Source organism: Centroberyx gerrardi, chromosome 8, assembly GCF_048128805.1.
Source record: "Centroberyx gerrardi isolate f3 chromosome 8, fCenGer3.hap1.cur.20231027, whole genome shotgun sequence".
Classification (NCBI taxonomy): domain Eukaryota; kingdom Metazoa; phylum Chordata; class Actinopteri; order Beryciformes; family Berycidae; genus Centroberyx; species Centroberyx gerrardi.
The window spans coordinates 29,943,949-29,970,891 of NC_136004.1; the positions used below are offsets into that span (position 1 = coordinate 29,943,949).

General features: G+C 41.7%; 1 protein-coding gene across 1 annotated transcript in view; it reads left to right on the forward strand.

The window, feature by feature from the left end:
• The first annotated feature begins 5,249 nt into the window (after window positions 1-5,249).
• The window catches only part of rusc2 (RUN and SH3 domain containing 2), a 41,442-nt gene continuing 19,748 nt past the window's right edge, over window positions 5,250-26,943 (forward strand). The window contains exons 1-2 of the mRNA XM_078285326.1: window positions 5,250-5,342; window positions 24,224-26,006. Of these exons, the coding sequence (XP_078141452.1) occupies window positions 24,408-26,006 (1,599 nt within the window). The 5' untranslated portion in view covers window positions 5,250-5,342; window positions 24,224-24,407. The remainder of the gene's footprint in view (window positions 5,343-24,223; window positions 26,007-26,943) is intronic.

Sequence of the window (26,943 nt, forward strand, 5' to 3'; positions counted from 1 at the left end):
ACGTACGGAATAATAATAAAGAGCGAGAATATTATACCTGTGATTGCTGACTCAGCAATCACACAAATATTATACCTGTGATTGCTGACTCAGCAATCACACAATTAAAGTGATAAAGTACTAAAAGTGGTGACCCGTTTAAAGTTTGAATGGAGTTTCTAGCTTAAAGTATGAAGGAGTAGTTAGAGTTCAAAGAGGGCATGGTTTGAACATTCCGCCCATAGACTCCCATTATAAAAAAAAGTAGAAAAAAGTAGAATATCTTACAAAGTAAAAGTCAGATCACTGAGAAAAGTAATAGCACACCATTCCTAATGAAGCTGAACAGTTTAATGTTTGAACGGAGTCTCTAGGCGAAAGTATGTGCCAAAAAACGTACGGAATAATAAAGAGCGAGAATATTATACCTGTGATTGCTGTTGACTCAGCAATCACACAATAATCTAAAGTACAATTTAGTAATCTTGGACCAGCAGTAGTTGACTCAATAACAATGATAACTTTAGACTTATCTGTATTCAGGTGTAAGACATTGAGAGACATCCAGCTTAGAATAATCAAAACACAGTCTTGTAAAGTGGCCAACTGCTTGGTAAAACTGACGATAGAAGATCATATGCATCTCTTTTGAGACTGCCAAAAACCACAGGGATTTTGGCAAAATCAGAGAGGGATGAAATGAGAAAAATAACACCCCCTTGGAGCCAGTGTGTCTTAGATGTTTTGGGTTCAATTCAAGATTCAATACTTTATTGCCATACAACCTTAGTTGTAAGGAATTTGTCTCGGTGTGCTCATAACAGAACATTAACAACAGGGACCACGAACATAATATAACATAAAAACATGATAAAAGCACATAAGGTACATGATAAAATACATGACAAAAACCCCGCCCCACCCCCATCACATGCTTGGGTCAGTCAGGGAATTCCTCTTCTCTAACTCAACAATATTTTGGCAAGCAAATGTTGATACTTCATGATGAGTAAATAGATGCTGCTATGCTTGCGATAGCCTATTGAGTTCATAGTGGAAGTGGGCAGCAGGGTGGCCTGTTGGTTATGCTGCACTGATGCCACATGAGTATAACCGTCAACAGAGGCGGACTTAGTGTTTTGGGGACCCTAGACGACGGCGAGCATGGGGCCTCCTGAATCCCAACCTTCACCCTTTTCAGTCCATCCTTTCTATACATTACCTTCAAGTTGGGGTTGAGCAAAGTTTGCATGCGAGTGTTGGTGTTCCATGGCAAGAGACGCTGATCTCTCCTGAGTGAGAAAAGAATGATACTAACATGGTGTCACTCACCATGTTCTGATTCTGGTCATCATCATCCTCATCTTCATCATTATTACTACCATTTCTAATGTTTACTTGCCCTTGGCTCTGAGCATCAGTTGCTGGATGTTTGCTTCACTAGAGCTCATTGAGCTTGGAGGTAGTGGTAATACTGCTAGCAGCAGTTGATTCTTTGATGAAAAAAAGCTTTCAAAGATATTGCACTAGAATGTAGGTGGAATAGCCCACTACCACTATATGTTTTTCAATAAGTACATTTCCTTTAAATTGATTTAAAATAAGTTAATATTTGTGCTATTCTTGTCTCATTTGAGGCCTTCAGGCAGTCGTAATGTTAAGAACACCCCTGCATTTAGTGTGCAGTTCAGATAGGGTCAACTTACCCGACACTGTATGAAGTTTCTGATGCAGTAAATCCTCCTGGCACTCCCTGACGACAAACACCCTTCATTATTTGGAACTGCTGGGCCTATTTGACCTGTCTGCACTTGGACCTAAAAATCTCACTAAATATCTAATATCTAAAAACTAAAACTAAATACGACAGAGTAAGCTGTTGGTGATTATTCATTACCCATCTCTGGTTGGTTACAGTTATTTTTCATCACCAACAATTTACTGTAGCTCTATCACAGTATTATTCAAGTGTTGGCTGCCCAGTGTCAAGTCAGCCTTGATTTTAATGCAGGTAATGCCATCTAGTGGCAGAACCATTTGACTGATAGGACACACACGCACATGCGCGCGCACACACACACACACACACACACACACACACACACACACACGAGAGACAACATTAATCTCAAATGAATAACACTGTTTCCAATAAGCATAATTTTGACCTTTCTTGTGCTTTTTTCAGAAGTGCTGACCATACTTTCTGGGGTTAAGGCCCTATCAGCTATCCATATTTGACAAAATAACTCTACTACAGAAGTCCAAAGATTGGAAATATTTAATTAATTTTAATATTTACGATGTTTTGGGCAGTAGTAATCAAATGGTTACTGGTTGAGTTTCTACAATATGGACCCTTGCAGTTTCACAGAGAACATTTTCTATCCGGCCATTGAAAACAGTTTGGATGGTGGTCATGAAGTCCTCCATCATGCATCTTACATGCTTTACATGCATTACAACAGCAGCCTTGGAGAACTATGGAGAAGGTGTTCTTCTATAACTTTGACATTTACTTGTCTATGCAACAACAGAACATAACCAGTAGATGGAGCTCATCTTATACAAGGGACAAAAGCAAAACCAAGCTATTTATTGTGGGAACAATTTTTGTCTCAATCCCACTGATTCATGCATAGGTTTTCATGACCCCATCCAATGTTATATTACTATTACTATTTCTATTTGATAATTTAGTTGTTATAACCTGAAGCCTGGCCAATCCTATGATTAAAAAGATGATGACGTACACATGCAACTTTCAATACTTTTTTTTGCTCGCACCCCCAGGAATCACAGTCAGTGCACTACAATGGAGACCAGTGGGCAAAATTAATCATTGCTGCATCAGAGAATAGTATATAGATTAAAAAAAATAGAGCAGATAATTGAAGATAATATAACAATGAATATAATATAATAATTAATATATTTCTGTTGATCTAAAGGTTATTACTTACATTGCATTGCATTACAATATTGTATGAAAAGAGATGATCACATCCTAAAAAAAATAAAATAAATCCACTGCTATTCTATTCTAACTTAATTTTTGCAAGCAATAATATTCTATGGGTAAGATGTATTTGTGTTTTTTGTTTTCAACTGTAGATATCTCATTCTATAGTGAAACTCCTTTGTACATTTACAAAGGAAGTTGGTAGTCTTGTGTGCATATTAGGGTAGAATAGATGGGTTACAATGAGAAACTGAGGAAAACTAGCTCAATCTTACTGCTAAAAACGAAGTGAAGTGTCAAACGGCAGATGGCCAGTGAGATTTTCGGAATAATCCAAGTCATGATTAACAGAACGGGAGGCTGTGCTTACATCAAGAGAGAACGAGCTCAGGTTGGCGGCTGACAGCAGGTCATGTGTTTGACTACAGCTGTGCTGTCTGAGGCCAGACTGGAGGAGGTCACAGATATTGTGTGAATTAAGAAAGTAAGCAAACTACTCTGCTGCGACTTTTCCTAGTATTAATGCGAGGGAGAAAACTGTACACTTTCAGATCTTCAGGGATGACGTTGGATAACTGCTAACTGTTACTTTGAATGAATCAGTAACAGCGCCAGAGGAGAGCCAATTATTTACAGCAGTAAGTGGGTATGGGCCTCAGGCAGGTAGTAATTATTTCAGTAATTTGGTGTGGAAGCGGTCAAAAAAAAGAGTAGGCAGAGGATTCCTGCAGTGGATTGGGATTAAAACCTGTGAGACTTCCTGATCTGACCGGGTCGAGGTTACAGGTTTGTCAGCAGATGGTGCTGCACTGGATAACTGTAATCTCATGTTTTCTATACTTCCTCAATGGAAAGTGTAATAAAAGCTTCCCAGCTAAAGTGATGAATTCCAAAGGAAGTGACAGATTCTGATTTAGTCACAGTTTTTCATTGTTTAAAACTGGAGAGGTACACAGACTTGATCTCACAGCTACAGACTGATTATAATAGTTAATGCCATCTTTCAGGCTGGTTGATGCACGTCTACCTTCGCTGTATGCGTCTTGTGCTCTGATTTTCCAAGTGGCTTGTTTACAGCCAGTGTGAGAACCAAGGTGCATTTTAATGATAAAAGATGGGAAACAGGGTTGAGTGTGGTCTGAATAGCTCACAATTCACATTTCTGTACATACAGCATGTTCTTCCATCTGCATCCACCTGATAATGTGAACAGCAAGTGATGCACATTTTCACGTTGGCTTCCAACCTTTAATTCTGTCAAAGAAGATGCTGTATCTTCATCTTTGTTTCTCACTCATTTTTGAGAAGTGGGACAAATCATGTCCTTAAAGTTATCAACAAATTGATTTAAAATTGTTGTGGTGAAAATTACATTTAAGTGATTTACTCTCATTTTTTTAAATGTATTTTTTTATGAACCTCAGTATGTTCTTTTGTTGCAATGAATTGTTATGTTTTCTTCAATCATCTGCTCTATTTTTATCTATAGACCATTCTCTGCTGCAGCAATGATTCATTTTCCCCACAGGGATAATTAAAGTTTCACCGAATCTAATATACTGTGATAAACTGTTGACTGGTTTATTAACAGCAGGATTGCTCAGGTAACAGAGGGAGCTTTTTTGTGATGAAGTTGAGTCAAGCATAAAGCATACAAAAAGCATAAAAAAAGAGATGAAAATGGTCGGCAGAGATGGTTTGGTCTTGGAATATCAAAACAAAATCTAAGGTGTTGATGTGGGTCCGACTGAACCCAGCAGACTCTGTTAGAGAGATAAAATTCATTTTTTTGAGGGCATCATCAGGTTTGCCAGTATGTTGGTGTATAGGAACCATTAAAATCACAAACAAGGACATTTTTATCTGAATTTATCACAAGATCTGTCAGGAAATTTGCAAGAAAAGTGCAGAAAATAATTCAGGAGAAGGAGACTGGAAGAAACCTTCTGTCTGGATGGAGGGATTTTATTTCCAAGACCTCAAATGAGAAGCAATACACTCCAGGATCTGTCATTTTAACCCATCTGCGTGTCTAGTTTAGGAGGACACCCTTTGACACTGCATTCCAGCCAATATTCCTAGATTTAGATCTCCAATGAGCTTTTCCATGAGGCAAAACTGGACCCTTAGATGACTTGCTGAGATTACAATGAGCACATTTCCTCCTCCTTGACACACATCCCATCCAGAGTTAAACCCTCCAGCCTGGGACCGAGCAGTGACCTCAGGCTGACGTACAGCAGCGGCCCAGCCCATCCTGCGATGCAATGCCGCTGTCTGCCCTGCAGTCGCGAGCACAACACAATATCCCAAACGTCAAGGACTATCCGCCTTGTTATACACAACAGATGACAGCCGCACACGCTTTGACTCGAAAACACCGCGGACAAGCTGCGTGAAGGTGAGCTTTCTTTTTTTTATTTGGCTTTTCATGTGGATTTGTCCGAGTCAGATGAGAACAGACGGAGCAAAGAAGAGAATTTGCTTTTCCCAGCATCGCGTCGGAGGCTGAAAAATGATGCCTCGGTCATAACGGGAGAGACGCAACCTCACATTTCAACCGCATACTTCATTTTTTCCCCTCTCTATATTCCCTGGTCGTCAAATATTTGAAACCGAATGTTATTTTGTGTGATCTGTTTTCTGAGATGATATTTGGAGGGCAGATATCGTTAGTCTGGGTGGTGGTATGTTTTTTTTATCGCAGTGGCACAAAGGCTGGGAATCGTTTGACACATCATCGGTCTTTCATCTATTCTGTGGGTTAAAAGGCCGTGGACTGTTACTAGAAAACAGTGGATTGAAATAAAGGATTTAAAGACACAGTTATTGTTCATGCATGGGGAACCGGACTCGGTTCAGTGTCGCCACACCAGCGGCCTGCACCGAGCCTACATTGTCACCATATTGATCCCGCTACGCGCATATTACAGGCAACAACAGCGGTATATAACCAGTGTCAAGCCTGACAGAATGAAGACATACTGCTTCCGGTTACAATTTCAAAAAATAAAAGCCTTATTCCCTTGAGGAAAAATTGAGCCACTGCCATGGTTTAAAATAGACTTTTACAAGACAATGGACATCCTCCCAAGTTGCCTGGTATGTTTATGTTTGAGTGGGAAATATCTATAAGCCTATATGTGTTACAGACTTAGGCATTTCAGTACGTATCTTACTCTGGAACAATTGTGCCACAGCTATGTGTTAAAATCGACTATTGTAGATAGTAATACTAATAAGAATGTGATAATAATCTTTATTTAGGCAAGTGTCACAAAAAGGGAAGTCTAAAACAATAATTAAAGTCATTAAATAAAAGCAAGCCTTTAAAGATGAATTTTAAGAAGTTAAATTTAATCATCCATTGGACATTCTTTCATCAGGAAATATGCATAATAGGCCTAATACAGTATAATCCTTATAGTATCTATTTTTGTTTCTATTTTGATATTGTTGTTGTTCTCTATACTGACTTCATGCATCATTCTCCCTAGTGACATATTCACGCTTTTATTTTGAAGGCAAAATCGCTTAGCTTCCTGATTTATTATGGCTAAGTGTGGGTGGCTTGACGCAGCTCGTTATGGGGAGGGTGCAGATTAGGCTACAGGCCCAAACTGTATTAAAACCAGTGTATATATTAATTTGCATTAAACGGTATGTCTACGCTTGGCTACTTGATAATTGTTTCCGAGCAGCAACTACAAAAACATGACACAATCTGAAAAATCACTATAATATTCCTATAATAGCCTATCCCTATAGGGATTCAGAGTGACCTTTTTGTACTGTGTGGTATTTGTTTATCTATTATGACAATTTCCTAGAATATTTCTATAGGGATTTACAGTGTGTCTGTGGTACTCAGTAGTGAGTTTATAGTGACATGTCGTACTTTATGGTTGTTTATCTCCCATGGTATAATATTCTAAACAGGGACTTGTTTTTCTGGATATTTGTACAGTATCTTTCTGAAATTTACTATAGGAGTACTACGGTAATTCATTCTCATTAGGGTTATTTGGCTTGTATCCTATTTGGCCATATATAATACACACTGAAGCATGAAATAATGGCATACTACATACTACTGGAGACATTAGATGGATTTTTCCAGGAGGAGAGGAGAGGCTGTAGATGAAAGCACGGTTATCCTCCTGTTATGTAAACTACATTTCTTCCAGCTTGCTCTGCAGTCTTAAGAACCTGAGTCAGATTTGTTTACAGGCTGAAGGAGTGTGTCAACATTTCTGGCTCCGTAAATACGTCTGAGGTGTAATTATCATCCAAATGTTACTGTCCCGAGAAGGTCGCTGCTGGCTCAGAGCTTCTGCTGTGGGTGGATTTTATCATTTAATCCTTTTATTGTCATTAGTACTAGTTGTAGTAGTAGAAGTAGAAGTATCAGTTATCAAGTTTCCATTCACCAGGCCTATAAAGTTCAGGCAGCTGAGCAGTTGGTTCAGTCAAAGCTTTCAAGTGTTTTTACTTTGACTTTGGCTTTTTTTTTTTTTTTGGAAAGTACAGTTTTCTTCTCTTTTCAGCTCTTAGACGTTGTAAGGATTGATCTGGTAACTGGTTCAGAGACAGTAGAGTTTCATGTTACAATACACTCACTTGATTCTACAGTATAACATTAACATGCAGTACTAACCCAGGAAAGATGCAGGATCAATGTATGGAGGGGGATTTTACAGTTTTGCATTTTCTACACTCATAAAGCTTTGCACAACAACCAGTCTACAAACAGAAATTCATTGAATTCAGTGATTAAAGTCAGTGGGAGATCAGCCGAGAGATTAAAGATCAGCAGGCTTAGAGCTACATTTAAGGTCACAAGCCCAGATACCGGTCTAACTCAAAGCTAGAGTCCAAGTCGTGTCGTTGCCTTTGATTGTAAAAAGTTAGACTTGGATTTGAACCAGCAACTTAATTACAAGGATATAGGTCTCCAAATGATTTGGTTTCAGCAGGCATTTCAGCAGCTCTCCTGCGATTAAGCATGTTAGATGATTATAGACGAATGTTGTCAGTGGACAGGCAAAATTATATTTTTTCATATTCTGTAAATCGTTGCATGACCCCGCCCAAAATCACTGTATAATCACCGGGGTGAGAGCCACTGCTGCTAATAAACTCTGATAAGCCCCATTGTTGTTAGTGTGGCCTGCTGTATTGGTATAATGAGATATTGATGGTGTTTCGCTGACATCATTTTCTGCTGAGAGAGAGAGAGAAAGGGAGAGAGAGAGTATATATTCGTGTTGCTCTTGATTAGCTTTCAATTTCGTCTCTTAAATCCAACAGATGAAGCTCGCCAAACTAAAACTAAGTGCCTTGCTCCGGCTGTTAACAGCCCTCAGACCTGAGGCTAGTTGTATAAACTGAAGATCTAAGCCTGGCCTTTAATTCTCTACTAATACCAGTCTGATCCAAGACTGGCAGTTGCATAAAAATTAAAATTCACCACTTATTTTCTCCCTTTAAGTCAAAATTTCACCTTACAGACTAGAGCTTCCGTGTTACAATGCCCTACAATGACTTTACATGACAACTGGCAGCTGTATTCACAATTTACTTTGTGATTAATTTACGCGACTAGCACCTTAACACAGTTTGGAGCTCTTTCACTTCGTCACATTTTCATGTTCTCTAATGAGTTTCCAGTACGGTCTAAACGATGATGTGTGTGTCGGCGTCATCAGTGAACGTGAGGAAAGTCGTGTGAGGACTGAGCTGATCATCATCGTTTTTTTGCTATTTTAAAAGCCTCGAGGTTCTCACTTGTGTGTGTGTGTGTGTGTGTGTGTGTGTGTGTCTCCTATGTACCACAGCTGATTCAGTGTGTCAGGCCACATGTCTTCTCAGGGTGTTCAGCTGCTCTTCCCGCCCTTGGAACATGTCTTCTTGTGTTATGTAACGCAGGGCCTGCGGGGGCCGGATGTGCATATTTTCTGTGTGTGTGTGCATGTGTGTGTGTGCGTGTGGTATGTATGATTGTGTGTTGTCTACGGCCTGACTGCAGTGATTTAATCTATTGTGTGTGTGCCTATCTCAGATGTGTAAAGCATACCGTGCAGGTCACAAACCATCAGTATTGTCTATTATCTAGTTTCCCTGAATAGACTCTGTTATCTAAGTACGCTGTTGCGCTCACTGTAAGTTGCTCAGGAATAAAGTGTTACCTAAATGCCTTGGATGTCTGTTTTTAAAAGTTTCAGCTGTTGAAAGCATACATTTCAACGATATATTTATTTTTTGAGAACGTGTCGACATCCAAAAAGCCAGTAATTCCCCAAGCTTTCTGTCATGAATCTCCATTATTAAGCTGCTATTACTTAAAACGTGTTACATATAAGACACACAAGCCACATATTGCTTGTTGTCATGTGAAAACCTTGTATATCCAGTTTTGATGATTTTCATGTTTTCATTTCAACTGAAGGATCTACAGCTCTTGAGCTTATGGAACCCATTTAAAACCCCATTGAATATAATGAAAAATGCACGGTGGTCAAGCTCAAGACAAGGCTGTTTTTCTTCGTTCTTGAGAAGTGGATATTGTGGAGATACAAGGTTTCTATCCGACAGCGATGATATGAAAACATGCTCATGTGTGACACTCCCATTCCCAGTGGAGCCACCCATGCTATAAATGTCTGCACCCAAGTCACTTTGGATACAAGTGTCCACCAAATGGCAGATTTAACCGCAGGCGAAATTGTAAATGAATTCAGCAGCAGGGAGGCAGTAATGGCCGATCTATTTTAGTCTTAAGTGGGTGATAATTTTGTCCACGGTTTCCCCTTGAAATCCTTCGTGGGTTAGATACACCGGCCCAGAACTGAAACGGGGGAGAGGCAGATCTGTGACCAGAAGGTTGCTGGTTCAACGCACTCCTCTGCCTCAGCAACTACCATTGAGTTGCCCTTGAGCAAGGCACACAACCAGCTGCTCCTGCTGTTATACGGGGCAGCATCCAGGTGATGAAGAGTTCTCTGCATAAATAAATGTTAAAAAAATTCATTTTGCATTTCGCATTTTGACTGATTGGACAGAAGACATTTTTTTCACTCTGAAATTGATTGACTGAGCTTTTCATATAAGGACTGACATGACTAAACAAGTCTTACAGGTATTCTGAGGGTTTTTCTATGTTAGTTCATCGTAAACACCAAAGTAAAACAGACCTGTGTTTTGAGTTACAGTTTCCGCAACTTTCAAAAGACTTGTTGTTAGAGCTGCAACGATTAATCGATTAATCGATTAGTTGTCAACTATTAAATTAATCGCCAACTATTTTGATAATCGATTAATCGGTTTGAGTAATTTTTTAAGAAAAATAAGTCAAAATTCTCTGATTCCAGCTTCTTAAATGTGAATATTTTCTGGTTTCTTTACTCCTCTATGACAGTAAACTGAATATCTTTGGGTTGTGGACAAAACAAGACATTTGAGAACATCATCTTGGGCTTTGGGAAACACTGATCGACATTTTTCACCATTTTCTGACATTTTATAGACCAAACAACTAATCGATTAATCGAGAAAATAATCGACAGATTAATCGACAATGAAAATAATCGTTAGTTGCAGCCCTACATGTTGTGGATCTGCGAGTCAAACAGTGCTGGAAAACACCTGCACCTTATCTAGACTCTCCCAGTCAAAGAAGCCATTGAAATGAGTTGATGTTCAGCAACAATATGTCTCCACAGCTGGTTGAGCCTCATGTAGCGTCTGCAGCCTCGGGGCTTCGGCCTCGACATGAACCAGCTCCTGAAGGTTCAAGGGGTTCCTCCAGGAAACCCTAAGGATTCCTTGAAGCCCTTTTACTTTTTACAGTGTGTGTGTGTGTGTGTGTGTGTGTGTGTGCCTGTGCATCGGTGATAGAGAGTTTGTGGGAGAAAGAGAAAGGACATGGCAATGATTGGTGTTCCTGAGAGAAAAATAATGTTGTGCAGGGTGGATGTGAAATTGCCGTGCTTTGAACATACACACACACACACACACACACACACACACACATGCACGCACACACACACATAACTTTTTTTAGCTTGTTGTGGTAGTTCTGTTCCTTTCATGGCCCTTGGCCTGCAATGCTTCACTGATTTAAAGGCACCCAGATGACAGTTTGGGCGAGCTGTGTGTGTGTGTGTGTGTGTGTGTGTGTGTGTGACTGTATGTGTTCATTGCTCAAGCAGATGAATGTTGGCCCGGCCTGCTGTGTATGTTGTACTCATTTGTCTGACAGAAAGAGCACTGAGGCTGCTGGGACACCATCAATACACACTGGACATTTCCTCTGGGCTGCTGTGTGGATGTGAACCACAAACTGCTAAATTACATGATGACTGGAAGCTCAGGTGGGGAATCAGGGTTGAAAGATGGAGAGAGAGAGGGAGAGAGAGACAATCACTTTCTCCAGCAAGTACAGCAAAAGCACTGAGGCTGTCAGAACGAATTTCAATCTTCCAATTTCAGTCGAATGTCAAAAAATTATAATGAATTCTAGTCCCAACGTTTCTTCTTTTTAGTTGAACTGAGCGCGTCCCTGACTCCTCATACCTCGGCTCCACAGACTCTCCTTCTCTGTTGCTTTTACGATGCTCTTCTGCTAGCCTGTTTGTTGTTGATGCACACACGTTTGCTAGTGGCATCATGGCAGAAAAAGGAGATTACTACTCCTAATTTAAGAAGTGATGTTTGGAAGATATTTGGATTCCCCTCAGTAAAAGGCAAGACAACTCTGCATAGCCCTGCTCTCATTATTATGCCAGTTGTATCAGTAATATAGATTCACATTTCAGTCAAATTTGGCTCGTTTAAGTCAATTTATAGTCAAATTTAATTTGTAGGTGCAATTGACAGCCCTAAAATGTGGAGTTAGCCGTGCTTCACAGAAGTACTGACAACTTGCATACTAAAGCAATATTTTCTGATGCAAATGGTACAGAGACAACAGGAGCAAGGGGATGGTGCGTTCAGGCAGCGAGTCATACAGAGAAAACAGATTCCCACCCATGCTAAAAATGCCAAAAATCTAAGCGCTCATGGTATTGCAAGGTGCTTTGGCTTAAGCCATCCACCAAATGGCCGATGTTAAATGGCGTACGACCAATCTGTAGTCCGTCTTGATTGGGCGTTTATCTGTGCAGCAGCATGGGAAGAGAGAGAGAAGAGGCATATCCCTCTCTCCACCGCAGGGAAGTAAGATGGAGGGAGGGAGGGAGGGAGGAAGATGATTAGAGAGGGAGGAAAGGGAAGAGGAAAGAAGTATTATGCTGCACAGTGCATGAAAGAGAAGCAGTGTGAGAGAGAGAGAGAGTAGGGGAATAGAGACTTGGTGAAGATGAAGAGGGAGGGGAGAGATGCGGGGAAGGCATGAGGGATCGAAGAAAGGAAGTAAGGAGGGTAGCAGAGAGAGCGAGAGTTGCTTGGACTCGGACCAGAGAAAGAGGAGAAGAGCGAGAAGGACAGAGTCAGCAGAGAGAGAGAGAGAGACACTGCAGAAAACAGAGAAGCTCGAGAAATGAGATATTGGCCTCACGGGTTTTTGTATTCGTACGTGTCTCTCGTGTATTTGAATGCCACCGCTGGTGCAGGTCGGTGCTGCACTAATCGTAGGTAATAATTATTTTCATGATGTTTGTCTTCTATGTTAACCACACTGACTTTGCCCCTGCTAACAGAGCCAGGGGTTCTCTAGTAAATATTGGGGGTAAGTGGACATTAACAACCAGGTTAATCTGTGACAAAAGCCACCCTTTTGTAGGAGAACGGTAGATTCCCCTCACAGATGTTAAAACACTCCCGGTCACCCGAGTCCCTTTTAGTTAACTGTCATACAATTCAGCGTCAGAAAACACCATGAACGTGAATTTGGGAGTGAAGTATAAGCCTTGAGATGCTCACAAATGCTGATTCCACAAACTCCCTCAAAAACTGCAGGCACGCATTAGCATTATCCACTTGAGTCAACTCATGTCCAAGTGAAGCAAAGCCAGTACTGCTGAGGCAAAGTTATCATGGCTGACAGCTGCATAAAGCCGGGTTTACAGTGTGGCACTGTCACCATGTAGCCCAGATACATAACAGATCAAATGTCAAGTTTTACTGTGACTAAAAGTATTCAGAGTTCATATCCCAAACACTTAATATTTGTTATATACTGTATATTTAATTTTGTGCCATCAGTGACTTTGTAAGAGTTTAATCAAATGACAAAGATCTCAATTTGGGATGAAAGTCATCATATTTTTATTGCTTTAAGTTGAATTTTTTTGGGGAATGAAAATGGCGCAAGTGAAAATAGACCATGCATTTAAATTCAAATTCATAATTTATAATCCCTGGAGGGACATTTGGTTTGCAGCAAGGTTTACAAAAAAAACACATTTAAAACACATTTCTATACCATATGAGTGAATATCAATTGATGAGACCAGACGGGGAGTCAAAAGTTTGATACAGTGCAGTTAAAAAGTCGCTCAATACTGCAGAATACAAAGGTCTCATGCAGGCAGAAGTCACTACAACATTTCATGTGAAAATTAAGCAATCCAAATTTCCTCATTTGCATTTTAAGCAATCTACTTCTGCATGTCACTTTCCTCCTCGGGTACGGCAGCTAATGCTAATGCCTGACAGCGAAGGCGGCGGGCTTGTCGACTGTTACGCAAGCGTCAGTAAGCTCTTTAGGTTCAGGTGGAGAGGCAGCAGAGGAGAGGAGAGGAGAGGAGAGGAGAGGAGAGGAGAGGAGAGGAGAGGAGAGGAGAGGAGAGGAGGAACCGCTGAGCCCCGGGGGAAGCAGGGATCAAGGTCGTGTGTCTGTCTTTACCTCGCTCAGAACACACAGGTAGTTTCAGGGACTGACGTGTGTGTGTTTATGTGCTTGTGTTGCATCGCTAGTGTGTCAGTGTGGCAGGGAGACCTAGTGGATATACATACAGTATATATATAATGCACATACTTTACATATTTTTATTTGCACATATTTTTATAATGCACATACGGTACTTTCCTTATTTTTATTTTATTGTAGTATAGTGCACATATTTTTATATTTATTTTCTTATTTCTATTTTTCTTATAATTTCTCTATGCCTGTATATATTTCTGTGAGCAACTGCAACGAAACCCAATTTCCCCTCGGGGATCAATAAAGTGTTTCTGATTCTGATTCTGATTCTGATATATTATTAAATGATAAGTTCACCACACACTTGAAAGTAATCTGACTGACTTTTTTTCCTTTTAATATTCTTTTTTTATTATTTTCATTTCCAACAAGTAAAGTACCTTTGTATAATTACCGTAAACAAATGAGACCATGATCAAGATGATTGGTCGCCATGATGATGATCTCACACCAGTGGTATTGTTAGCGCTAGAGTTTCTCAAAATAAAGACACATTTCCCATAAACCCCGTCGCTTCCTGCCACAAAGGATTTCTCTTAGGCTTTCTGAAGAGGATCAACATGTTGCAAGTGGTTTTTCCATCAGTCTTTCACTCCTTCCACCGTTTGGCATTGCAAGAAACTCTGTTTGCTCTGGAAGAACAGCGCCCTCTTCCTGTTTTGTGCCGTAAATCCAGCAGTTTTCCCGCCAAATCCGACCCTCACAATGTAAAATACAGTGTAGAGGCTGCCAGTCAACAGTCCCGCTTGTTTATGGTAATTATACTAATGTCTCAACATTAATGTGGTAATGATTTATTCAGGAAATGCTTCACATAGCACCTTTAAAGAAACCGTCCTTTAAACAAGCGACCTTAGTTCAAGCCCCAAGTTCAAGCAGGAAAGCATCCTCCCTGCTGAAGTGTCTTTGAGCAAGACGCTGAACCCCTACCAGCTCCAGGGCTGCTGCTCTGTCACTGACCCTGACCTTTGACCTCCCTGTGGAGGGGCGGTAAAGGAAAAGAGTATTTCCCTACAGGGATCGATAAAGTCTCACATTTCGCTGGACCCAGAAGAACCTGGATGTCGATACTCAGTAGCATACTAGGCAATGTGTTGCCTGGCTTGTTTTTCAACTTCAACTTCAACACTTTATTCTCCCAACTGAGAAAACAGGCTTCCAGCATGGCACAAAACACTATACATAATCACAATAAAGAAAGAAATAGCACACAGAAACATGTATGATACATTAAATAACACAATGGAACTTGAAGGAGATCAAATGACTGGTGTAAAGAGTCTTTCTGTTACATCATCACCATGTCCATTGTCTCAGAGTGGACAGGAAATGGAGGTGGAAGGACCTTTAATCCCCTAGAGACACACAGGGAAAGACATTTGTTCTGAATACACCTATTAGCCACTCTTTTCTACTGTGTGACTTCAGATTTATAGCTTCCTTATTGGGCCTGTGGTTCCACATGGCTCGTGCGGGCATTTGCCGACTACAGCTAACACACTTGTGATGCTACTAGTCTCTTTTTATTTGCGTTAGCGTCACACAGATGCTAATTCTTGTTGTTTTATAGCCGACATAACGAAATATGACGACATGGATAGCATCATGACAGGCTAACAAAGAGAAATAGTTGGTTTACTGACCACCAATACATGTTGGTCAGGACATTAACTTTTTTTGTCTGCTGGTCACAGTAGCTGGTAAATCCCCAAAATGCACTAGCCAATTTCACTATTTTACCAGCCAACTTGAGTTTTACAATAGAACAGAAATTCCAAATTGTCTTTTTATTAACCTTAAGTGTGTGGTAGACAATGTTACCTGCAATTTCCCAGCATTTGGCTGGTGGTTGGTGGTAATTTTCCATCCTGAATACATGGCTTTCATTGGAATTCACAAGCGTGTATCTCAACACCGGGTTATTTCCTGGTTGTATCCTGTCTTTCTTCCACTTATCTGTGTGTATTTTGGGCATACTGTATCTTCCTGTATTAGTAATACAAATATGCTTTATATTTTGCTGAGCAGTAAGCAGTGATGTGAGACAGCAACTTAAAAATTACAAGAAACCTTCAAGGTGGGTTTTAAGTTCAGTTTCAACACTCTAGATCTTCCAGTCTTTCTCTTTGTCTAGCTCTATTTGACACCGCTGTGAATATGTGTGCAACAAACAAAAGCTCTTTCAGACACTTTCAGCCACACACACACACACACACAAAGCACAGAGCCTCTAACTCAACAACCAGACAGCAATAGACGCTGCCACTGGTGCTTGACAGGAGAGAGAGACAGAGACAAACGGAGACTGGCTGAACAGAGGACAAATGAAAAAAATGGGTTAGCAGTGACAGCGCTGTTTGTTTCCAGTTACTGAGAATCATCATTGGTACTGATCAAAAACCCTATCAATCCCTGCAGATAAATAATGGTGAATTTTTGCTATGGAGCTGCAAAAATCTTACTTATTACTCCTTTAAGGGGATCAGGAGAGGGACTGAAACTACTGTCACCCTTTAAAATTTTGGAATTTGCCAGCTGTTGTGGCTCAGAGACAAAAAACGGTCGTCTTCAGCTCAGGTTGTACTGTTACTCATCAGATCGCATTCAATAAACATGAGTCCCACTGCGAGTATAGACTGCATCCATCATGATAATTGTCATCTCCTCAGGCTGTGTCGTCTTTCTGTGCCTGGAGAGGGTGCGCCTTCACTGGGACGCCCCCCTCCCAGCCTCCGCCATATTCCTGGAAGCACGGCCCTGATGATGTAAGAGGGAGGGAGAGGGGAGGATGTCCTTTGTTACTGCTCAGCTTTCCCTTTCCTCAGTGTGTGTGTGTGTGTGTGTGTATGAATCTCAAAACTAGGGCAATTTCCCACCCTACCCGCACATTTTTGTCTTTTATCTCAGACAGACAATTCATGCCCATGTTTATTTGCTTCAACGCTCAGACCTTTACCAATGCTTACCAATTTTGGAGTGAGGAACCACAAGGTTATTGGCCCTTTGGGTGTTACAAGAACCCGATGAATCCCTAGTTTTTATTTTGGCATAGAAAACCCTAGTGGCCTCTCTCTCTCTCTCTCTCTCTCTCTCTCTCTCACTCACCAAGAAAGGAAGGAAGCTTGAACTTGGATGTGTGTGTGTGTGTGTGCACGTGTGTCCGTGTGTGTGTGTATACCTTTATGCATGTTTGTGGCTGATTGCCACCTATGCATTTTTGATATTTTGCAATCAGGACATCCTCAAAAAATCGAGTCATTTTCACTATTTTACCCGCCAGTTTGTTTTTTTAGATGCTTATTTTTTTAAATGATGGTTGGTTACCTGTCAAAGTGGCTGGTTTATTGGTAATTTCCCCCCCTGGATACATAGTTTGTATGGGAATTTATAACCCTGGACATTCGGTTCCTTCCTGTTTTTTCCCCATTTTGTTCCTCTTCTCTGTGTGTATTTGTGTCATCCTGTATCTGTGAGTATAAGTCTACTGTACAAGAAAAGAATAACACAAACCTATTAGCCATAGCCAGAATTTACCAGCAGTTGGCAGGTGACTGGTGGTTATTTGCCAGTGTGTTTACAATATATTGTTTCTGGTTTATTTTATTCAGTTTAGTGCGTGGGACACAATGCAACATTTGGTAAACATACGGGACAATGTCTGCTGTTCATTACAATAAAGGAACGGGCTGTGTGTAGTAATGCCTTGTTGCAGTCTGTGTGTGTGTGTGTGTGTGTGTGTGTGTGTGTGTTTTCGCCTGACCATCACAGGTTTTGTGGGATTATTTGACCTTAAAAATCCTCCTTCCAGCTGTTCCTATCCCGTTCCCACGGTGGTTGCCATAGCTACATCATTATGTTTTTGATGGCTTCATTATTTCTCTCTTCAGTGCGCGTTCTTTTTGTTGTTGTTTTTGTCACTGCACATGTCCCACTCGCAGCACCTTTCTTCACCGATTGGCTGGCCTTGTAACTGTGGGAGCTGATGTTGCGTGGGAACTGAAATTCTATTGGTCAGGCCGGGCCTCTTTGTCCTCATTAACCGGTTATTTGATCCGCTGTAATCTGCTTATCGGCAAAATCACAGAAGTCGAGGATGTATTTGTGTTTTTGAGGTGTCGAATAAAAAAAGGGACCTGGAGGACCTGTTTTGTTAAAAGACCATTTCTGTGCGTGAGCAGCTTAACCTACATGTGTGTTATGCTTTTGTTTGTATTGGTGTCATAGCTGCCGAGCCAGGAGTCTCACAATTCTTAGTTCAGTTTCTTTCCTTTCACTAGAATCAGAATTACTTTTATTTGCCAAGTACAATACATGTAGAGGAATTTGGTGGCATTGGTGCAAGGAAAATACTCATGTAGTGACGTAAGTACACGCTGTTTTTCTTATCTTACATTCAGATGCAAAAATCCCTGTGACTGTGTTGTCCATGTTTTGTATAAAAAAATTCCCATTACTGGATTGTGTTGTAGAGAGATGGATGGTTCCCTGGCTGTGCTGGTCAAAGCAGGGAGCACAGTGGCAGAGCTTATTCAATAGCCCCATTCACAAGTTTGCGTGTGTGTGTGTGTGTGTGTGTGCTTGAATAGTTGAATAGTGTAGCAGCCTGAATACATCTACCCACTGTGCCACTCTTCCAAGGGACTGCACTGAGTCCAGCGATTACACAACGCTCTGCAGTGGCTGTAATGGACGAGAACGTTGCATCATTTGGCAGGACAGAACATTTCCTGTAGCAGACACATTTTTTGAGGTCTTCATTTTGCTCAGGTTTGTTATTACTTGACTGTTTATTGACTGATTGTTAGCAGAGCAGTTTGCAAAAGAATACAGTACTATCTACATTTTAAAACTTCTAGCGAAGGCTGTGCAATTAGTGCTGCATAACTGTACATTACTAGGGATGGGATGATTATTATGCTTATCTAACAATACGATTCGATACACGATATGGGGTTCAGGATTCAATACAACCACGATACAATGTAATAAATAAAAGTTTAATGACAGCAAAGTCTGACTTTGTAGAATTATGAGACACAAACCTTTCTTGCAATGCCATTCTAGGCTTGCTAGAATGTAAACAACTATTTAAAAATGTCATTACAAAGTGCAAATAGTATAATTTGGATATAGAGCTTGTGAAATTGTGTCTCATTTGTGATACAACAGAATAAAACAGAGGTAATATCGCGATTCATTTTTCTGCCCCACAAAACATATTGTCACACTTTTGTATTGCGATATATTGAATTTTGATATATTGTCCCATCCCTATATATTACAATTTTACTCTCCACAATTGAGACCAATTGAGTCACAGCACATGTGGAAAGTAGTTACCACTGCCAACGAGACACCACCATGTTGGAAGAGTTAAAACTTAAAGCTCAGTAAAGTAAGTTATCATTCACAACACACTGCTGCTTTGTTCTATGTCCTTTAAACTGAATTGCACCCGCTATAATAAATTGCATCATATACAGAAGGAAAGGCAGGCTGTCCTCTGCCTTCCTCCACTGAATTTAGATTAACTGAGGATTTCTTGCTCATATTCATATACAGTTTCATATACAGATGTAGCCATTGCAGAAGTCCCACTTGTTACTGAATGCTTGCTGAACTACTGCTAAACTTTGGCTCCATCCCCAAGAGGAATTGTTTGGGAAGAAATCGAGTTTCCCATCGTCAGTGAGCACAAGAAAGTCGGTTTAGAGACGCAAGAGTTTTGTGCTACAATATCTACTAATTTGGTTCTGCTGTGTAGAATTCAAGGAAACATATTAATACTCTATAGACGAATAGATGTATGAAGGAGGGGAACTTCTACCTCGGTTTGTATGCCAACAGCAGCAAAGCGTTCAGGCTGCAGATGATGGACGACATGGTACACTGTTTTGTTATGGGGGAAAATCCCTCCTTGCTCTAATTGGTGGTGCATCCTGACCCCGAAAGTCTTTTTGAGCTGCTGGCTGTTCTGAGCTGGCTCGTCACAAAACCAGGGGAAGATGAGATGGGACTGTTGCTCTGTGCTGACAGAGAAAGCATACAGCTTATTTCTGTCTCTTAGGAGAGCCGAAGAGATAAGTGTGTGTGTGTGTGTGTGTGTGTGTGTGTGTGTGTGTGTGTGTGTGTGTGGTCTGATCTGCTGTTTCCCACATAGCTGTTTTGTCCGCAGCAGAGAAGGTCCTGCTTAGAAAGCACTCCACCAGAAAATTGAGGGCAGACAATTTCATCCTCTATGGAAAACACACACTCACACACACACACACACACTCACCTCACATTCACTATGATTAAAACCAATTAGGACAACCCTTGCTTTAATGGAGTCATTTCCCATATGGGTGCGTCAATGAACATAATTCCTAGTACTCTTTCGCTAACACTACATTCTCTCTACAAGCAGATTATAAAAGATGACAGAAAACCTGGAGGAGGAGGGAGCAGGAACCACAGGCTCAGACAATTATGCTAGTAGGCTATGCTAATGTTAGGCTAACACCAACTGCCCTGTCTGAAAGAAAAACATTAACCTAGCCTGATCCTACTGCTAATCTCTTAAACCCATTTTAGCCTGCCGTGTCCGGCGTTAAGGTTTCCTTCACCCTTCTTCTGTACCGCTAAGCTAATCTTGTTACTGTCACTTTCCAACAGACACCATGAATGTAACTTTGACTACAGTGATACATCAAATTGACTGTCTTGATCTGTCTTTTTGACTGAGAAATTATATTAGCAGTCAATTTACATGATATCTTTTAGAAAGAAATAAGCTAGCCTGAAAAAATCAGTCAGATGGGTAAAAGTTAACTTCTTGTGCCTATAAGAACTTTATATTTTGCATTCATGGGTGATTATTATCACGCCACTGACTCCCTCTATGGTTTCAGCTATTTGTCTTTATATGATAAGCTGAATCGTTATGTGTTATGGGACAATAAATACTTTAATAGAAATGGAATTGAATGAAATAGACCTACACCCTGCCACGCACGTCTGAACGACAAACATCACTACTACTGCCTAGTGGCTCCTAACTCCTAAAACCTCCTTATGTGCCCTCTTTGGTATTGCGTAAGGGGATGATCCTCCAACTTGCTCCGTGACCTCAGGTTGGCAGAGTCACAGGAACTAGTGGGAATAGGTTCTACTGTACTGTTAGCTGTTAACCCCATACCAAATTAATGAAACGTTTACCAACGCACAGGATCTGATGTAACTGCTGATTGGGCTATTTGAGGTGAGCACCTATTTAGAAACATGGCTTGGATGTTGGAGGAAAGGTGGTGTGCGTGAGAGTGGATGGTTCAAGTTCAAGTTCAATCTATTTCTCCCTGAATGGAAACTTTCATTGAATTAGACCCAACACACCTCCAGAAGGCTCGACAGTAAATCTATGATCATGTGTCCACAATTTTATTTTAGTTTTTGTTTCAAATTATGAAGACTCAGTTGTCTTTGCCCAAAGTTGCTCTATCCTTACACATAATATGCTTGCTGTCAGTTCCATCCGCGGTGTAGGGATAGAATCTGAAGTATATTTTAGGGATGGGATGATGATGATATCGAAATTCAATATATCGCAATACGAAAATGTGACAGTACGTATCGAGGGACAGAATAATGAATCGCAATATTAGTTGTAATGTAAATGTAATGGCATTTTTAAATTGTTGTTTACATTCTAGCGAGCCAATCCCATCGCTAGAAAGATCTGTGGCTCAGAAATAAACATAATTTTGGACAGTCAGACTTTGTTGTCATTGAACTTTTATTTATTACATCGTATTGTGGTTGTATCGAATTGTGAACCTCATATCGCGTATCGAATCGTATTGCGAGATAAGCATATTGTCCCATCCCTGCATGCTTTTTATCTTGATCAATGCAATAATTTTCTTGTGAAATAGTGACTGCAGCCACAAGGTTTCTTTCAATCACTTATCAGGTCAAATACCAAAAGTAAAAATCAATATTTGGCATCAAAGTTCACCATTCTGCTTCATTTATGCCTGCGAGAGGGGCATTGTGGGTAGCCATCACTCTCTTTTTGGGAGCTGTAAGCTAAAAAGGTTGAGATCCACTGCAGTGTAGGTGTAGTTAGGGCCTGACTGACAGTAAATACCATCCAAGTCCTCCTTTTAAAGGTCATTTGTCAAGAAAGACATTTCAGTTATTACCCTTCTACTGAGTGGACTTGTCCTGCCAGGCTAACCTTTAGCTTAGTCCTGCAGGCTGCTGCCTCCCCCTTGTCTTTATTTAGCACATAAAATACGAAGCAGCAAATGTAATAAAATGGAGGTAGCAGCTTAGTGGCTATTATGACGCTGACAAGTATCTCACACACACACACACACACACACACACACACAAACATGCCTGCTCTTAAAGGTGAACAATTATAGCAAGACTCATCAGCATTTGCATCTACATATTCCTCTATGTGTCTCTCTATCTGTAGATGTACTGTATATCTCTCTGTCTATGTATCTGTATTAGCCTACTGTTTGACTTAACTCTTATTCTCACCATGTTCTCTCTCTCTCCAGTTCCCCTTTTGTCGTTCCCACATCCGATTTTCTGTTCTTTCTTCTTTAATCTGTAAATCGTCTTCTCCTCCCACCTTTTCTATTGAGTCACGACTGCACTTGCCATCCGAGAATAAAAATTGCTTTCATAATAATTAATCGACCAATCTGGGATTACGTTTTACTGAGTAGGTATGGGAGAGAGATTACTCTAAATCCTAGTTGGCCCTCGTCTGGCCCGGCCGGGGCACCTGTCATGATCCTGTGCCCAGACGATTTACAGGAAACTTTGATTCCTAATCCCAGTTCCTATTGTGTCTAATAATACTTTACCAGAGAAAGAATAAAGAGATTAAAAGTGATGAATTAACTTACATGAGCAAAATTTGATTAATATACACCTGGGGCGCCAAGTAGGTAGAGAGACTGTGAAGCAGAGGACGACAGGACTGGAGAGCTTCTAGAAACTGTCAGCTGTACCAAACAAGAAGGTGCTCTTTGGCAGAGGATACATACAGTATATTAGTTTAGGAGGATATGAGAAACCAAGGCACTCAACGAGGTACAGAGACTGTCCCGTAACCAAAAGGTTGTAGGTTTGATACCTTGGCAATAGCTATAATGTGTGTCCATCCACAACCAGGTGTAGTGACAAAGTGTCCTCGAAGCAGGACACTGTACCCCCTATATGCATCAGCTAAATCCCTAAAATGTAACATAAATTATAAAAGTTAAAGCTTTCAAGATTCTCGTAAAGACAGATGGTGGAAGGAGTGAAAAGCTGATGGAAAAATCATTTCCAACATGTTTATCCTCTTCAGTAAAGCGAAAAAGTAAACCTTTGGTCCTAATGTTGAGAAACACCAGCACTAACAGAACCACTGGTGTGAGACAGAGGCTTCCAGTCATCTCGACCATAGTCTCATTTGTTTACGGTAATTATACCATGGTATTACAATTAATTTGACAATGATATATTGATGTTTAAAACTGCTACATGTAGCACCTTTAACATACAGGAACAAAATTTAATCAGTATAAACCTTGCACTGGCTAAATGCCTAATATGTAACATGAATCATAATAGAGAGAGATGGATAAATGTAGGATTTAATTAGGCGGATGCTCTCATTAGGACTGGATGTTATTGTGACTGGTGCATTGTCATTTGAGGTGTGATGAGCAGGAGATGGTGATGGGGGAATGGCTGGCTTACTCTGTGTGTGTGTGTGTGTCTCGTTTGGGGCGTAACATGGGTGTGGGGATGAGATCATAGCGCTGTTTAACAGTCAGCTGCTTGGTGTGTGTGTGAGGATCTCACTGTTTCCACTTCACATGGTGCTGACTCACCCTGCTCTTTGTACAGATGAAGGTAGACGGATATAGTTTTGGACTGGTATCTACTTTAGTTATGTTTTTATCTTATTTTAGGGGAGTTTAGTTTTGTTGCACAAATGGTAAGACTGTGAAAAAAGGAAATATGGGAAATATAAACACTCCAAAAGACAAAGAAGAACAGTCGGATCGCACAGAGGGACACAAATGCTATCAAAAACTCAACAAGGAGGAGAATGGTGTAAAAGCAACAAAATGCAAAGCAGTGTTGTTGATTTGTTTGAACTGAAACTGAGACATGGAATTTGTGCTGGTGACAGAATTAGTTTCTATCAATTTATTTACAAGACGGCCACAAGATGGCCGTGGATGAGGAATGTGGATGTGTGTGCTTTGGAGTCTGTATTTGCCTGCTTTTGTAACACCTTTTCTCTCTCTCTCCTCTCTCTCTCTCTCTCTCTCTCTCTCTCTCTCTCTCTCTCTCTCTTCCAGATGTACCACTCTGACCACGGTGTCGATTTCCTCGACCTCTCCTTCCAAATCCCAGGCAGCCCTGCAGAGCTGGGCCTAGCAAGTAGTGTGTGAAGACAACCTATCTACCTCTAACCTCACCCTCACCCAAGCAGCTCTCTGTCTTCTTCTGCTTCTATAAATCCAGTCCCCCCTCTCCTGGACCATGGACAGTCCTCCCAAGCTGTCCGGTGAGACCCTGATCGTGCACCACATCCCCCTGGTGCACTGCCAGGTGTCGGGGGGCCGGCAGGGTGGCTGCGGGAGCTCGCTGAAGAGGAGCAACCCATTCAGCCTGCCAGAGAACCTGGGCTTGAGTCGCACCACCTCCCTTCCCGAGAGAGACGTCCTCCAGAGGGAGGCGCTGCTCTACAGCAGCCTGATCCAGACCTCCAGCGGCTCCTGGTCCTCCCGCACCGGAGGAAGAGAAGGGAAGGGCGGCGGGAGAGGAGGCAGCACAGCGAGCGATGACTCATCGTTTACCTCTAGCAATTCGGAGGACCAGCTGATGACGGCTCATACGTTGCCCAGGGTCAAGCCCAGGAACAGAAATCCGTTGCGTCACAATCCATTCCTGCTCAATACTGAAGATGACGAGGAAGAGGAAGAGGAGGAGGAGGACGGTGACAACCTCAGCGGTTACCTGGAGGATTCCTCTTTTCATCTCCATGGTGACACTAACTCCGCCGTCGATGACGGGGTAGCTCCTTTCCACTTGCATGATCTGGGCTTCGCTCCTGAGCCCTTCCTTTTGCACAGCAGTCTGGGAAAGCCCTGGGGATCGGTGGGAGGAGGCAGTCGGGAGTCCCTCAGGGGTGTGGCCTCGGATCTCTCCAACCACCTGGAGGACCTAGACATCTTAGGATTGGACAGCCAGCGCCGCCACGGCAGCAGCGGTTCCAACATGTCCATGGACTGTGGAGAGCAAGACTGGGGTGATGATGATGAAGAAGATGAAGATCACCCCATGCGGTGCGGGCGGATCAGCAAGATGGGTTCCTCCTCCTCGAGCTCCTCGGCCCAGCGCTGCTCCTGCTGTGGACTCTCCCAGAACTTCCCCCAGCACTTTCCTGAAGCCTTCTCGGAGCCTTTCTCAGAGTGCCAGCAGGGCTACGGCAGCGACTCCTCTTGCAACAGCTCGGACGGCGTGCTGGTCAACTTCAGCGCCATCTACAACAAGATGAACAACGGCGTCCCGGAGAAGCCCCCGGTCTCGGCGCCCGCCAACCTCAACAGCTCCACCGACCACTCCTGCACCTCCTCTGTTTCTGATCCACCAGGAGGCCAGCGAGATTCAACCAGAGGAGCTTTCTACCTGGACCTTCACACCTCTCCTACTGAACCTCCTCAATCGCAGCAACAGCCCTCCTGCCTTGGGAACACCTTCCCTATCATCCGTGAACCACATCCGTCCACCTCCTCCACCTGCTCCTGCTCTGCGGAACATCAAGGGTTGCTGGACCTCGACGCCAACTGCAACTCCTACCACCCCCCGCATTCAGGGTCGTCCGGTGACCTCACTTCCTGCCTGCAGAGCCAGGCGCGGCTGGTGGTGGCCACCCAGAACTACTACAAGCTGGTGACCTGCGACCTTTCGTCCCAGTCGTCCCCGAGCCCCGCGGGCTCCTCCGTCACCAGCTGCTCCGATGAGCACAGCAAGGGAAGCCCCACCCCCACCCAGCCCAGCGAATACTACCTGTTCAGACGACGACCTGAGGAGGGCGTGGAGGAAGAGGAGGAGGAGGAGGATGGAGAGTCATCTAGGGTAAGTGGAGAATCACAGCTCAATAGTATTAAAAATTCATTAATGTGATGCACTCTATCGTAACCAGAATATCTCTCTAACATTTATCCATACAGAAGAAGTCCTACCTTTTATTGCATGCTTGTGAATTATTGCTGCACTTTTGCTCCATCCCCAAGAGAAATTGTTTGGAAAAGGATAGATATGCAAGATAGATGCAGGATACAAGCATGAAGGGAGACTTCCATAATGGCTACCACTCTATGTAGGTCCACATGTGGTCAAGTGACATAAGATATTTCTTTAAAACCACATGGGTACACCCTTGATTTCTCAATTCCAAATATATTATTGCAGTGTTTCTAATTATTTGTTCATTATTTACAGCATTTGCTCTATGTTAAAAATACTAGAAGAATAACATTCATAGAATTCAGGAGATGATTACATGATATTAACACATGGTAAATCTTTTAATCATCTTAATTATTGACGCTAAGTTACAATTTTTAGGCCTGTTGAGGCAGCTGGGAATTTTTCAAAGGAATATTTCCCAGGGGATTCTCTCCTTTAGTGTGCATGTCACAAATGGCTTAGGTTCAGGTTTTGTGTTTAGTTTAGGTAAGAAATACAAACTGTGCAAGTAACACAAAGAAATCCCCAAGAGGATTTATAAAAATATATCTTGCCTCAAAAGAAATATAGGAAAAAAAAATCAAGATGGCAAACCGGAGCCACAGCGGAACGGAAACCAAATTACACAAAGACTCGAAATGGAAGAAAATGGTTCAGAAACAACAAAATGCATAAATAACAAGCAGCTGACGTTGAGTAAAATCAGCCCTAAAATGCCCTAAGCCCTAAAATTAAAATAGCTGTGACGCCAGGAAAAGGCAGGTGTTTCTGCTATTAGTGCGTGACGAGCTCTATTTAGATCACAGCCACTGTCTGGGGTTAT